The 14,034-nt window shown below is 40.2% G+C and overlaps 1 protein-coding gene across 5 annotated transcripts in view; it reads right to left on the bottom strand.

Moving 5' to 3' along the window:
* LOC126284584 (optomotor-blind protein-like) overlaps positions 1 to 14,034 on the bottom strand; it is a 449,788-nt gene that overhangs the window by 242,088 nt on the left and 193,666 nt on the right. For 4 of the 5 annotated variants that reach the window (XM_049983610.1, XM_049983608.1, XM_049983611.1 and 1 more), the window contains exon 2: positions 9,141 to 9,254. In XM_049983610.1, coding sequence (XP_049839567.1) covers positions 9,141 to 9,254 — 114 coding nt within the window. Of the gene's footprint in view, positions 1 to 8,818; positions 8,933 to 9,140; positions 9,255 to 14,034 lie in introns of all 5 variants that reach the window. The other variant, XM_049983607.1, reaches the window with a different exon arrangement.

The following is a 14,034-nucleotide window of genomic DNA, read 5'->3' on the forward strand; positions in this document are numbered from 1 at the left end:
CTAGATTTAAGAATCGGATGTGATGCAACATCAAGATAAGAACACAAAACCGCTCATGACTGACAATGGTGGCACACAACAAGAAGTCTTAGGTAAGCAAGCTGTACTTTTTTCTTTTAAAATATGAATACGATTAATCAATGGAATAAAAGGAAACCTTTGATAATGGCACTGTCACTTTCAGATAACAGGATTATACCAAATTTGTACGGCGTCCATCCATCTAGGAACAAATCTCACCATCGTTCTGACTTGTGCAACCATTGTCGCAACATTTTTTTTCATTATGCTGAACTACAAGCTAGTGGTTGTTAATAATAGTAAGAATTTACATAAAAGATTACGAAGTTTATTGAAAACAATGTGACATCATGAAATTAAACTGTTGTAAAATATGAATTCATACGTATGATTGCAACGCTAGGTCAAATGTCACTTATTCCTCTATGATCATCTCCTCGACAGTTGATTTGCACCACTAGAAAAATTACCTGACAAATAAAAACACAGATAACAGTCGGCTGAATAAAACTTACTGTTAAAACTGAATGTCTAGAGAGCTGTCACTCCTCGATATAAAACAAACCAAAACATTACATCAAAACAGGTGTTCCCCCAAGTGGCAGTTATAAGAAGAGGATCGGCACCAGAAATGGAACAGAAGCGTAATATGTAGAAAATCATCGACACAATCTGTAAGCAGAATTTAAAATATTACTAACTCATAGCAAAAACCAACCACCAGAACTGTTTATAATCTATGGGTACATTGCCCCAAAATGTAAACTAAATAGTAAAAAATGTATGTATTCCAGGCCAATGAAGGTGCCTTGCACAGAATTAAGGTGAAACGTGTATGGCACGAAAACTGTGTTTCATTCAGTTGTAGTCAGAGGGTCCAAAACGTAAAAATTATGAATATACCGTAATATTAAACCAACTGAGGAAGATAAGACTACAGTTGAAGGTGTCAATCCTCGAGTTTGTGTTAGGGAACAGTGCACCTCCACCTCTTCATTATCCCTACGTTGTTCTGCCCTGAAGTGCAGGAAACTCTTCCTGAGCGTTGACGCTTTGACAGTGATATTTTGAATGTAGATTACTCTGAAATACTTTTAATAGGAGTTTTCCTGTTGTTTATAAATGAAATTATGCAGATTCAGAATCGCACTTGTAGCTGAACAGGGCTAGTCATAAGCATCCTGTTACCACATCGAACGTTTGTCACGACAACTAGCTTATAGTGAAATAATTTGAAAAAAAAAAAATTAATGGCGGAAGGAACGCTGTTTTACACTGCTGGTACTTGCAATAAACTGAAATGCTTGCGGGTCACGGGCGATAGAGAGAAGGAAGGGGGGTGAGGTAGTGTTTTAATAGCGAAATTCGATACGAATTATCTGTTATTACATTTAATTAGCTGAACGTAGTTATTGGTTAGCGTGCGCCAGCACAAATACATTTTTTTCAGAGAAACTACAATTGCCCTAGCGTTCGAGCAGTCAGAATTGAATTTATTGCAAGGAAGTGGACACTGTAACAAAAAATAACAACAACAATTATTTGTTCGTATGATAGTTTAATAATTTTTCCATTGCAAATTTTTCGTATTCGTCTAAGCCTTTTACTCTCACTGTGCGATAATCCGTAGTAGATTCGGCACAGGGCACAGAAATATTGTTGTTCTCTAAAAATAGTCAGAAAGAAACTGAAAGTGTGGAGTGACTAGATACACCTGTTGCACAAAGAGAGTATGTGTACGAGTGGTGACACGTTTGTTAATTAAAACGGAATTGAGAAATATAAATTAGGAAAAATACCCCTATAATATTTGTCTAATGCCATTTTTAGTGAGTAATCTATAGACTACATACCCTACGACTTCTCACATACCGCTCATGATGGTTTCGTGAAAGTAATAACATAATCATCATTCGTGAACCAGAAGAGAAGTCATAAGATAAGTCCAAAACTCTTCTATGACACACTTCACGGTGGTTTACAAGACACGGGTAAACACAAATTGCGAGGCGCTACGATGATGTCTGCTATTGAAAGAAAACCTTCATTAAGTACGGGTAGGTAAGTGCTGTCTAAGTGAGGTGAGAACGAATTTTGTAGTTCGTTTCCTTTCTTTGATAATTGTTTTTATTCCACCATTTAATTTTACGTCCTCACACAAACTGGAAAATTTACATGTATTGTGTTTTATACTTTTTCCTTCAAACTTTCTCAAGTCATGGTTCGAGAAATTAAATTCAGGGAATATTAATATACTATTTCATTCGAGAATAACGTTCATACTAAAGAATAACCTTGCTTTTCTACGCTAAACTTTACGAATTAGCTATGTTTTAACATGCTCGTAGTCAGTGGAAAAGAAATCTCGGGTAGAATGATGCGAGACTTTTTGCGTGTGGTATGTAGTATAAATTAGAAGACAAGAAAAAACAGGAAACGCAGTACAAAAATTATAATGCTTAAATATGGTCAGCCGCAGTTTTACTGTCGCTGATGTGCAGTGTTACACCACGTGTCAATTTCTCGGCACGGTCTGCTGGCATAATATTTGTCTCAGTGTTTCGGCCTAAGTACAAGTTACCCAAGGAAAGCGCCTTGTATTGCAAACATCGTTCAGCTCCCTGCTCCTCACTTCAAGTGCTGGAATAACCTCTGACGCACAGCTGGGAGTATGAAGTCAACAATGATGTGTGAATCCCGACAGCGTTCCTGAGCTTTCTAAGTAGCGAGGCGCGTCCATAACCGTCGGTACAAAAACACTTCATCTCACGTGTGCGGCGTAGAGGATGCGCTGCAGACATGGTGATTCCACAGGAGTCCGTTGCTTCTTACTTCTCGCTCCTCATTCCGCTTTCACTGTAGCCTCGCTGTTTACGCTACAAGGAATTTGTGAACGTATCCAAGAAGAGAGTTTTGGGAATCAAATGTACATTTAGATAGTTTCTAACGTATCTGATTTTGATACGAGAAATTGTTTATTAAACTGCTGTACTCCTAGCATCTGCAATATAAACACAAAGCGTAGACGCGATAAAAGCGCTATTCCTGATTGTAAGTATTATAGTCTATGTCCTCTGTCTTTTGTTCCATAACGAGTCTTGGCTACAAAAATGTATTAACCACGTATGACGAACGAAGGACACATAACTAGAAATAACAAAGGAAATTTTGTTTCCAGGGATTAATTTCATATTCACGGGGTCGATTACATTAAAAGCTAATGTGTGATTCGAATAGTTTTCAACATTACAAAGCTGAGCTCTGTTCCAGAGTGGGCATGAAACGTGCAATAAATGTCGAGAGCAATGATTCACCGAGAAATGATTCACAGTATAGTTCAACAGAGCAGAAATCTTCGCAAAATAAAAAAAAAGTACGATTTATATTTAACTACCAATAAATGAGCTAGACAAAATGACAAAAATGACAGCAAGTAGACAGAACACAGCTGGTATCTTTCACGAAATATGTCACCCTTTTTTAGCACTTGATTGATTCCTAATCGACTCAGATATTGGATAACAGAATTAACATAACAACTAAAACATAAAAAATACCTTTACACCATGAATCAAATAATCAGTAAATATCAGTGACACATTCAGCGTGATAAATGTTTTTATACTTACACTACTTTTAATAAATTAGTTACACTAACTTTCATAAAATAGCTATATCAAAGAGCTGAAGGCAGCAACAGGCTTGTGACCACAAACGTTCCTTAAAAATCCAAATACCACCACTGCTGAACATTATCAAACAAGTTTCCCACACGTGCAGGCGTTGGCTTCCGGGTTATTGTCATCTTCAGTAAAACATTACGACGTCATTTTGCTTTACACAAAACAATATTTAGAAGGGGTCAAACAGGCAAGAAATTCCTATTGAGAACGTTTTTCACATCATTTCGTTTTCATTACTGACAACATCGCCAGTCGCTAACAACAGATAAGCTGTGGCAGTTTGCACTTGTGAAAACGCGCAGTAAGCCCAATTTTCGTTGCAGACCACATGCAGGAAAGTTACAACTCTAAGAATAATTATTACATACTCAGTTCACACTGCTCAGGAAAGCAGTAACAATTAATTAGATTTCATTTTTGGTAGGTAATATCACCCACGTTGAGTTTAAATGTGTCTCGAGATTAGAGATTTCAGTCTTCGCCTGTTTTCAGTTTCTCACAAACCATTTGCCTTTTTCTGAACCTTGTTTTCTTTTCTCAAAGAATCATTAATGTTACTTTCTTTGATTTTATTATGGTTCTCAAGAATATTTGCTACATTTTGGAAGTGTTTGGAGAAACGATATTAATTAGCTTCGTATCACCGTAACCACTGTTCTAACAAAATACGCACTGGACATGGGGCTCAACTTTATACTTGTTTTGTTTTTATTTTTACAGTCGATACGAATTTTGGCGACTTTGTTTCAACAACTGCTTTCAGCTTCTGGCGGATTCGAATTTTGTTATATTTTCCTGTCATTTAGTATCTCCATTAGATAATAGGCATTCTGGTGTCCCCTACTATCAGGATCAAATTTTTACAGGTACGCAGATGATAACAAACCAAGTCCAGGGATATTAACGAGGGTGGCAAAATTTTATAAACCTCTATAATCCACACATTGACACCAGTGGTAGTCAGCAGTTGCTGTGAAGTTAAAATATTGCTTTGAGTGTAAACTTTTCATGTCAATAAAAAAAAAGGAGGAGGGAATACTACATTTTAACGTCCCGTTGACAGCATTGTGATTATTTACGGACTACAAACTCGCGTTACGAAAGGATGGGGAAGGAAACGGGCCGTGCCTTTACCGAAGGAACCATCCAGGCATTTGCCTGAAGCGATTTAGAGAAACCCCGTGAATCCTAAATTTGGATGGGCATTTGAACAAACGTCCTCCTGAACCCGAGTCCAGTGTGCTAACCGTTGTTACCACCTCGTTCCATCTTACCAATGAAAACTTGAAATACTATTACTTCCAAATCTCAACACATGTAGCGTAGGTTGCTCTGCAGGATCTGTAATTTTGACACTAGAAGTTTTAAGATTTAATTTATAAGGGATTATCCATTTTGCGCTGAAATCCTTTGTGGCATTCCATATATTTTTCAGCTCTATTGTTGTTTCTAAATTTATTCTCCTGTAGCTCTATGTTGTTCTTCTCAAGGGTTGAGTTATCTTGAAATTTGCCAGAATGCACAATTAGGGTGTGACCGACCGCATGACATAATTTTCACTACTTTATTGCCATTTTGGCTACAGTTGGAAGTCATCATAAGATTATGTTGGTAACACCTTACGCTGTGGGTCATACGTGTTCAACCAGCGACCTGCGGACCGGATGTGGCCCAAAGCAACTATCGATGCGGCCCAAGAAGTGAGGATCAGACAATATCTATGTGTGTGTGTGTGTGCGTGTGTGTGCGTGTGTGTGTGTGTGTGTGTGTGTGTGTGTGTGTGTGTGTGTGTGTGTGTGTGTGTGATAAATTGAATATTTTCAATCTGAAACTCCTAGTGTTATATTTGAAAGCCCAGTGTCTCGTTCATATACCCTGCCAATCCATCAGACGCACTCCTATGTTGTCTTACGGCTACTTCGACTGCAACTGCGAAACTACGGATTTAGACACGTGTAATGAAATTAATTTATGGAAATACAAGGAAATTCTGTGTTATATCTGGCAACTGTGATAAAGAACCTTTTTCACCGTGCTTGTGATCACCTTAAGCCGGCAGAAGTTAGAAATCCTCGTGCGGATTGCAGTTACTGCCAATGTTTGCTGTCTCACAGTACCGTAAGACTGTTAAGTACCGTAAGTCAATTGTGCCATTAATTCTGTGAGTTGTAATCACTTACATATAAAATTATTAATGAAATCTCATATGTAAAGTGTAAGATTAATCTAATTTTGCTTTTTTTGAGGAAAGAATCATAAATCAATAAATTTTAAATTAGTTAAATGTGTTAATTATAAATCTACGACTATCTTTTCTTTCTTTTCGTACCGGTTAGTGTTATGTATGTTAAGATTGCCACAAAAATACTCGTGTTCTTCCAATGTGGCATAAGTAAGCTAAAAAGTTGGACACCCCTGCTGTAGAAGATGTCATTACATGTCCTCCCTGTACAATCTGTTCCATACTCGCTACCAGTGGATCACCAATGGTGTTCTTTGCCGATTTAGTGGGTTGCTGTTATAGCCAACATCCTGCGGGTGGAACGTGGACGTGAAACGCCTACGTGACGAGTTAGGCGCTGTTTCGACGCGCAGTAAGCTCGGACACTGTAGAAAAGTTCCCAGATCCTGCGTGGGTCGCAAAGCGGTCTCCGGACCGAGGAGCCTTTTGCGGTCTGAGAACCGGTGAAAGGCAAGGCAAGGCAAGGCAAGTCGATGCACACCCGTGTCGGATTACTGTTCTGCGGCGGGCAGCGGAGGGCGCTGTAGTGGTCACAAGCGTGTCGCAGCAGCAGCAGCGGCGGCGGCGGCGGCGGCAGCAGCAGAGCAAACAGCAGACACCACACGTCACACAAAGTTCGGCTAGCGGACGTCTTGCGGACGGGTCATTAGTCCATCAAATGTTGCGGGAACTTGGGAGGAGATCCGATACGCCGGGTCGAATCTGCTCAACCGGCTGCAGAAGCGTTTCGGAACAAGCGCAGAAATTCCCTTCGTATTTATTTGCTTTTGCAACTGCGCACTTTTCACAGTATCGTAACTTTTTTCATATAAATTGACTAGTACGCTGGTCTGTTAAACCACTGTAGCTTAGTCAGGAGGCATTTCTGAGATTTACTTGCATTTTTAGACGACAATCGTACATTTTAGATCGTCCGCGTAATTTCTATGCAGTCAGATTCGTTTAGAGAACTGAAAATAGTATAAAGTTCAGCTAAAGAGCTCATAACATTAAGTAAACATGTAAAATAAGAAAAAATCAAAATATTTATGTGCTGCGGCACTTAAGAAAAGATGTTTCTAGGTTAAATCAAAGTTGATCTACGTATGTTCATGACATCTGAATATGTAGTGATGCCACGTGGGATTAGCCGAGCGGTCTTAGGCGCTGCAGTCATGGACTATGCGGTTGGTCCCGGCGCAGGTTCGAGTTCTCCCTCGGGCATGGGTGTGTGTGTTTGTCCGTAGGATAATTTAGGGAAAGTAGTGTGTAAGCTTAGGGACTGACGACCTTAGCAGTTAATTCCCATAAGATTTCACACAAATTTGAACATTATGTAGTGATGGTTCATTCCTGAGCGCTGCATTGACGACCTAAAATCCGAGAAGTACACATCAAAATGAAGCGTTTCTTCGTCATTAAATGAAGTTAATCAGTGGTTATGCAGTGCTTTTGGGGTTTAACTGCTGTTGCAGCTAACTGCAGTTGACAGAAGGCCTGATTAATTAGAAGGTAGAAGGTTGCAAGCGAACTCTGAACAGCAGACGAAGGTTATTTCATGGAAAGAGCATGTTCATAATTTTTTTTCATGAACAGTTCAAGATGTGTAAACAAAAAATTTTAGGCGATAGTATATTGAAGCTTCTAAAGCTTTTTTATGTACTTTTATTAATAATGTTGTACAGCTGTCGAAAAAATAGTGTGTCTCGTTTTACTTGTCCGTCTCTGCAGTGATACTTGGAAAGGAGGTCCGGTTCGTAGCTGAAATTGAAGGCTAAATATGTAGACTCAGTGCAGTATAACATTTCTCAGAAAGGACTGAACTTGTTTGTGCGGCAAATTTCATACTGCTATCCGGGACCTTGGTGAGCTTTGTCTGTGAAACATTTCACTGTATCGATTGCATTTTAAAATGGCACATAATTTCATTTCAAGCAAAACTACAAGAAGCCTTTCTCTAAACGATTAAACACGCAGTAAAATGCCCTCCTTTGTTTTAATGTAAATACTGCTTTGTTTTCTTACAATCACTTGCAAAAAGTTTCGTCCAATATCGTGAACCTTTTATGAAGTACTAGACGTATTTACTTTTGGCCTGTGTGGGAAACCCATAGTAACCAGATGTCACGTACCTCGAAAATAAATAAAAGTCGATAAACTGTAACATTTGATAATTTACGGTTTCTATGGAAACGGGAAGTTACTGCTGCAGAAAAAGATGCTGGAACTGGATTTGAAAAACGACTGAGGGTTTGCTTTTATATAATACAACCAAAAAAAGATTGTCAGTCCCAGCCTAGTTCATGCTGCTAGGTTATGTTCCGTTTAATCACGTTTGATGGACTAAATATGTTCGTACGACAAAAGTATTTGGCTCAAATGTTATGCGGTTTTTGATTCACTGTGTGTTTCACAATGGGTGAAAACGTTCAGTAATTCTGCACATACGACCCCCACCACGCCTTTAAAAAAAGGGGCCAAAATTACAAAGAACAAGAAAAATAAAGTAAAAATCAAATAAAAACTACACTAAACTAGGAATAAACTTGTAAAACCTTTCGCATTGAACAGTAATGAATGAAAACGATACATGAGATTGTCTTTGTTACCAATGATTTGCCTTTTTCGTGTTGACTGTAATCGGTAATGTAACCAGCCATTATGGAGCACCACAACTCTGAGAAGAATTCGCCTAACGCAACGAACAGTAAGGAAGCTAGTCTGACCGTGATTTACGCAGGACGAAAAGAATGAAGAAGCGTGTCTTTTCAGTTGCTAACACGATTGACACGAAAAAGACAAACCAATATCCGCGAATGGACTGGCAGGAAGAACCATCTCTAACCGACACTACTTCGTCTGCGAATAAGATGCAATCTTTTTTTGGTTGTACCTGTTATGGAACCTAAATCTGCAGACATCGGCGGCGACGATGTCCATAAGGAGGATGTATTTTGCCTTTTTGTTGAGGTCTGTCACTCGAACTTTGTAGGCGGGAAACATGCGTCTGTGAAAACAGAAACAAGAGTGTTTGTTTTTCCTTTCTCTGCTTTCCGTTCCTGTGCTCTGTACATCTCGTCACACATTTTTACATCTCTTTCTGCAGCCGTTGGTGACAGAACGCAAGTACCCCGTCCGCGTGTCATTTCGCGTCCGCTGGCCGGCCGTGCGAGTCGCGTCTCTGTGGGGAGAGAAACAACAGCCGGCGCCTTTACCTGTTGTGGAACTTGTACCGGTAGTCGTCGGCGGCCACAATGTCCAGCAGCAGGATGTATTTCGCTTTCGCGTCCAGCCCCGACACGCGAAACTTCATCTGCGGGAACATCTGCCTGTAAGGAAAACACCACACACTCAGTCAGCAGAACTTTTCAGCGTCACAGAAAAAGGAAGGCATCATCTTGCAGAGAGGGCCTTGCTACTCACGTAGCCAGTAACGGCTGCAGCCAGCTTTAAAAAATAGCAAATAAAGATTAAACTACACTATAAGCACAGTCACTCTCTCAGTGGAGCACAGTTCTGCAATCAAACAGGAATCAATCAAACAGGAACAATAATCTAAGAAAAAATATGGTGTTAATAAGACAAAGCAGAGAACAAACAGCTTCCGAGAATGCAGATGTGGTGGTGACATTGGCGAACAGAAAAAAAAATGTAATTATATATGTATTGAAAGTTAAATGGTGCAGTTTTGCTTTGTAGCATCTCCACAGATCAACAGTGATAAGGCCACCTTGCTAGACTAACGTTTTCCAATACTGGTTATTGACTACAAGATGTTGCTTTCAATTTCCATGCACTATAACACGCTTTTACGAGGTGGAATGTTCGGAAACGGAACGTGATCAGTGCTGTCAGCCTAATAGTGGGACGACAAGAGAAATAAGTATAATAGACCTCCGCTGTTGCATCATACAGGTTGAAACATTGTACGGTATCACGCTATTGATGTTTCAGCGCATTGGTCTATACCCTGGACCAGACTCACTCAATGATGTCACTAAGAAATGATGTTGCTACTTCCGAAGAAAGAATCTGACGATTGTGGCCCATGCTTTTTATATTTTGAGAGAATCTCAGATGAAACTGGTAATGTGAAACTGCAACAATTCAGATCCTGACTTAACAAAAAATAACATTTTTTACTGAAGTTGTGATACCTGTATTGCAGCATCAAGTCTGTAACCAACTGCAACATCAGTATAAAACTCCGAAATTTTCACTATTGGGGGAGGGGGGGATCCAAAAAACGAAGTTTGGAAACAGCTGACTGGAATCATTTTAATTTTCTATAATTCTATAAATATCAGTGAAGTCATAGTTTTATGGGGGTGACCTTTCGATATCAATTTAACGAGAGCGAGTAGAATAGAAGGAAAGAAGGAAGATTAAGATTTAGCACCTCGGCGACAACGTCTTCATTACAGATATGATAGAAACATTGCTAGGAGATGGAATTTGGCCGTAGTTTTTTCAAAGGAGCCCCCACGGCATTTGTATTAACCATTTAAGGGAAACTTCGAGAAACCTTAATCTGGATGGTCGGTATGCTAATTCAGTGTGCTAACAGTTGCTCTACCTAGCCTCGTCACAATAACAGACGTGATTATAAATGAAATGTGCGCTACTGGACAGGACTGGAAATCAAAGTAGAAAGCAAGGACTGGAGATACATAATGCTTAAAAAAGAACATAGAGATGAACTGAACCTATGTGTGTAATGGATAAACCAAGGGCACAGTGTTACAAACAAAAACACGGACGACTGGAATCTGAAGGAACGAAGGAAAGATGGCTGCGCCCAAGACTTTGAGGATTAGGTTAAGCCAGAACTGGTTTTACTGTTGATGCTGTTGCTGATGATGATGATAGTGACAACATTTGCTGCATGCATAATTTTGGAACCCAACGTGTAATTCGAAAATTAAAAATTGTCAAAGTGGCTGCTCGTTTAGCATCACCCTTAGTCTCAGTAGCGATCTTTCCATTCAAATCATAATCCTCTGCAGATCGTTTATAGAAAGGGCCGTAGATTGCTCTCGATAACACAGAAGGCTACGTTCTGTATTCTAGAAACATCTGAAACTGAAGCAGGCATTGTGACAAAAGACTGTAGAGGGCAGCAGTGTTCATTTTAAACTAACACGATTTGAAATAAACAATGTACTTTTAAAAAAAGCGAGCCTTTCAAGAATGGGAACAGTGGAGATGCAAAACACACACAAAATACAGGCCAATGTTTGCCTAAAACTTTGATTTACCTACGGAAAACAGAAGACAAATAACATCCCTTATAATGCTGAGATTCAACCTTAGTTCATTTTCTAGTCATATGGTTGTGGGGTACCAATCTTGTTAGTGTAATAAAACACAAGTTGGAGTTCGGAGCCACATGCTTTGTATTTTTATACAACTGATCTGACAATCATAAAAAATTTACAAACTATTTGAGTTTTATCTGGCGAACAGCTACCAACTGTTGATGGCTATTTGCTATCCAAAAATGATACGAGAATGTATGAAATACAGGGTAGCCAAAATGGAAGAAACAGCATTCACACGTTTATTGCAAATACGGAATACAGAGTAGTAAATTGTTATTATGAAGAATAACGTACCGAACATTCAATAGATCAATTGTTCACAGGAAGAGCTGAAAATGTTCACCATTAACATCGACAAACAACACAGCAGGTCTCAACATGTTTCGAAAACTTTTGCCATTTCATTTGGTGTGATTTCCGGTATGGCATAGCGAATGTTGTTTTAATTCTTCAGTTGTATGCGTGCTGTTACTGTAGACTTTACCCTGCAAAAAACGCCACAAACTGAGATCACAAGTAAACAGATCGGTCGATCTAGAGGGCCATAAACCTGCGGAAACAACTGCTTCTCCGAAAGCTTCTTGCACATATGACATCGAGAACCGCGAAGTATGCACCGTAGCGCCATCTTGCTAGAAAAACGCGTACTCTCTTTCTTCTTCCGTCAGGTGCGCTATGAATACTTGCAGTTCCGTTGCGTACAACCGAGGATTCACAGCGTTGCTAAAGAAAATTGGGCCTGCAATCCATTGGCATGAAACTGCGCACCAAACGCCAACTTTCAGACCAAGCAGAGACAAGTTAAAGCATGCTCTGGGATTGTCTGTTGACCAATAGCGTATGTTTTGAGAATTAAAGTACCTGCTAACGTGAGACCATGCTTCGTGTGAGTTGATGTGAGGATCTGAATCAAGATATAGCGTGAGTCACCGTTCGCAACAATGTTGTCGGTGGGCGTAATCCGTAAATTTTGACGCTTGCATTGCTCTTGCTTTATATGCTCTCATACATAACAGCTTCAACAAGTTCTGGAGTGGCGTTCGTTTGATGTTTAGTTGGGAGGATAGACGTCTAGTTAATTTCAGTGGTCTTGTTACTATAGTCTCGTGAACACGTTCAATATTTTCCGGCGAACAGACTTTCTTTACACGGTTACGTGTGGCCTGAGCAACTGAACCTGTTGCTCTAACTTTAGTAATTGACTTCTGCACAACCCTTTTTGCAGGAGCAGCTGTCTCTGGATATTTTATCGTGAACCTTTCGTTTAAGGTTTTAAATGTTTTACATCCAAAAAATGATCAAAAGTAAACACTCTTTGTACGAATGAAAAAGGCATTCTGCAGAACTGTATTCACAATAAACCTCAAAATGACTACTAACAATGCAGCACTGATCTCTAATCGCCGCTCGACATCCAAGTGAACACGCTAGGGCGCCGCCTTAGAGTTACGAAATAACAACTCTCAGCTTTAAATACCACGTTCAATATAACACGGAGCCTGTTTTATCTTGGCCAACAAGTATTAGCAAACTTTTGTGCGAATGCAACACACAGAACGTTTTAAAAAGGATGACCTGATTTCAAACCCCATATTTATTGATAAAAACATGCTACAAAGGTGAGATGACATTAAAAATACTCGCTAAATATTGAACACTCGGGCCATTTTACTGAGCACGAAAGAGACTCACTTGAAGTAAAATTTTTGTGCCATTCTCGTGAAAGAAAGAGTACGGCCCCTTCTTTGTTGAGGAAAGCACAGTGACTGGAATGAGCTATCTTCAAATTCTGCAGTACTCGTTTTTGTCACTACTTCAGGAGGACTCTGACAACTTCATTTTACAACAGGTTGGAGCTCTACAACTATGGCACAACGAAGTATGTGTGTTTGTCAGTGACACTAGTCTCAAGCCCGAAACAGTGCCCTGCATTATTGAGATCCAAGATCGCCAGACATGACCCAAGGCGAATGTTTCTTGTGGGGACACGCGAAGGAACGTGTGGTCATCCCCCCTTCACCTCGTGACGTAGAAGTGAAAAACAGAATAACAGACGACGCCATAACTTCTTTAAAAGCAGACACATTGTGTAAAGTTTATGACGAACTTAGCTATTGTCCAGATGATGCTGCTGCTGCTGGTGGACACACAGAGCATTTACAATAAAATGGCTCTGAGAACTATGGGACTTAACATCTGAGGTCATCAGTCTCCTAGAACTCAGAACTACTTAAACCTAACTAACCTAAGGACATCACACACATCCATGACCGAGGCAGTATTCGAACCTGCGACCGTAGCAGTCGCGCGGTTCCGGACTGCAGCGCCTAGACCCGCGTGGCCACCGCGGTCGGCGAGCATTTAGAGTAGAATAGCTACAACTTCAATTTTGCGAGTATTTTCAATTTAACCCCTGTTTGTAGTGTTTTTGTCAATAACTGTGCCGTTTTGAAAGCAGGTCATTATTTTTGAAACACCCTGTATTTGTGTTTTGAAATCTTTTAATGCATAAATGACTGTGCGGTCTCTATGACCAAATGCGAATATAAATAAGTAAATAAAATAAATACCGACGCGGAAGAAAGTGACTTCGTAGTAATGCTACGCTACCGCTAGTTCCTCGAAGCTCGCACAGCAGCAGGGTCCGAGACGCGGTTCGCGATGCTACGAGGGACGGCGCGCGTGGTCTGCAAGCACGCGGTCCCGGAGCTGAGGCCTGGCCTACGTACCGCATGTGGCGGCGGCCATTTTGCGGCCCCGAGGCCGGCGGGCCGTGCTGCGATTGGCC

The sequence above is a fragment of the Schistocerca gregaria genome, chromosome 8, assembly GCF_023897955.1.
Source record: "Schistocerca gregaria isolate iqSchGreg1 chromosome 8, iqSchGreg1.2, whole genome shotgun sequence".
NCBI classification, from domain to species: Eukaryota; Metazoa; Arthropoda; class Insecta; order Orthoptera; family Acrididae; genus Schistocerca; species Schistocerca gregaria.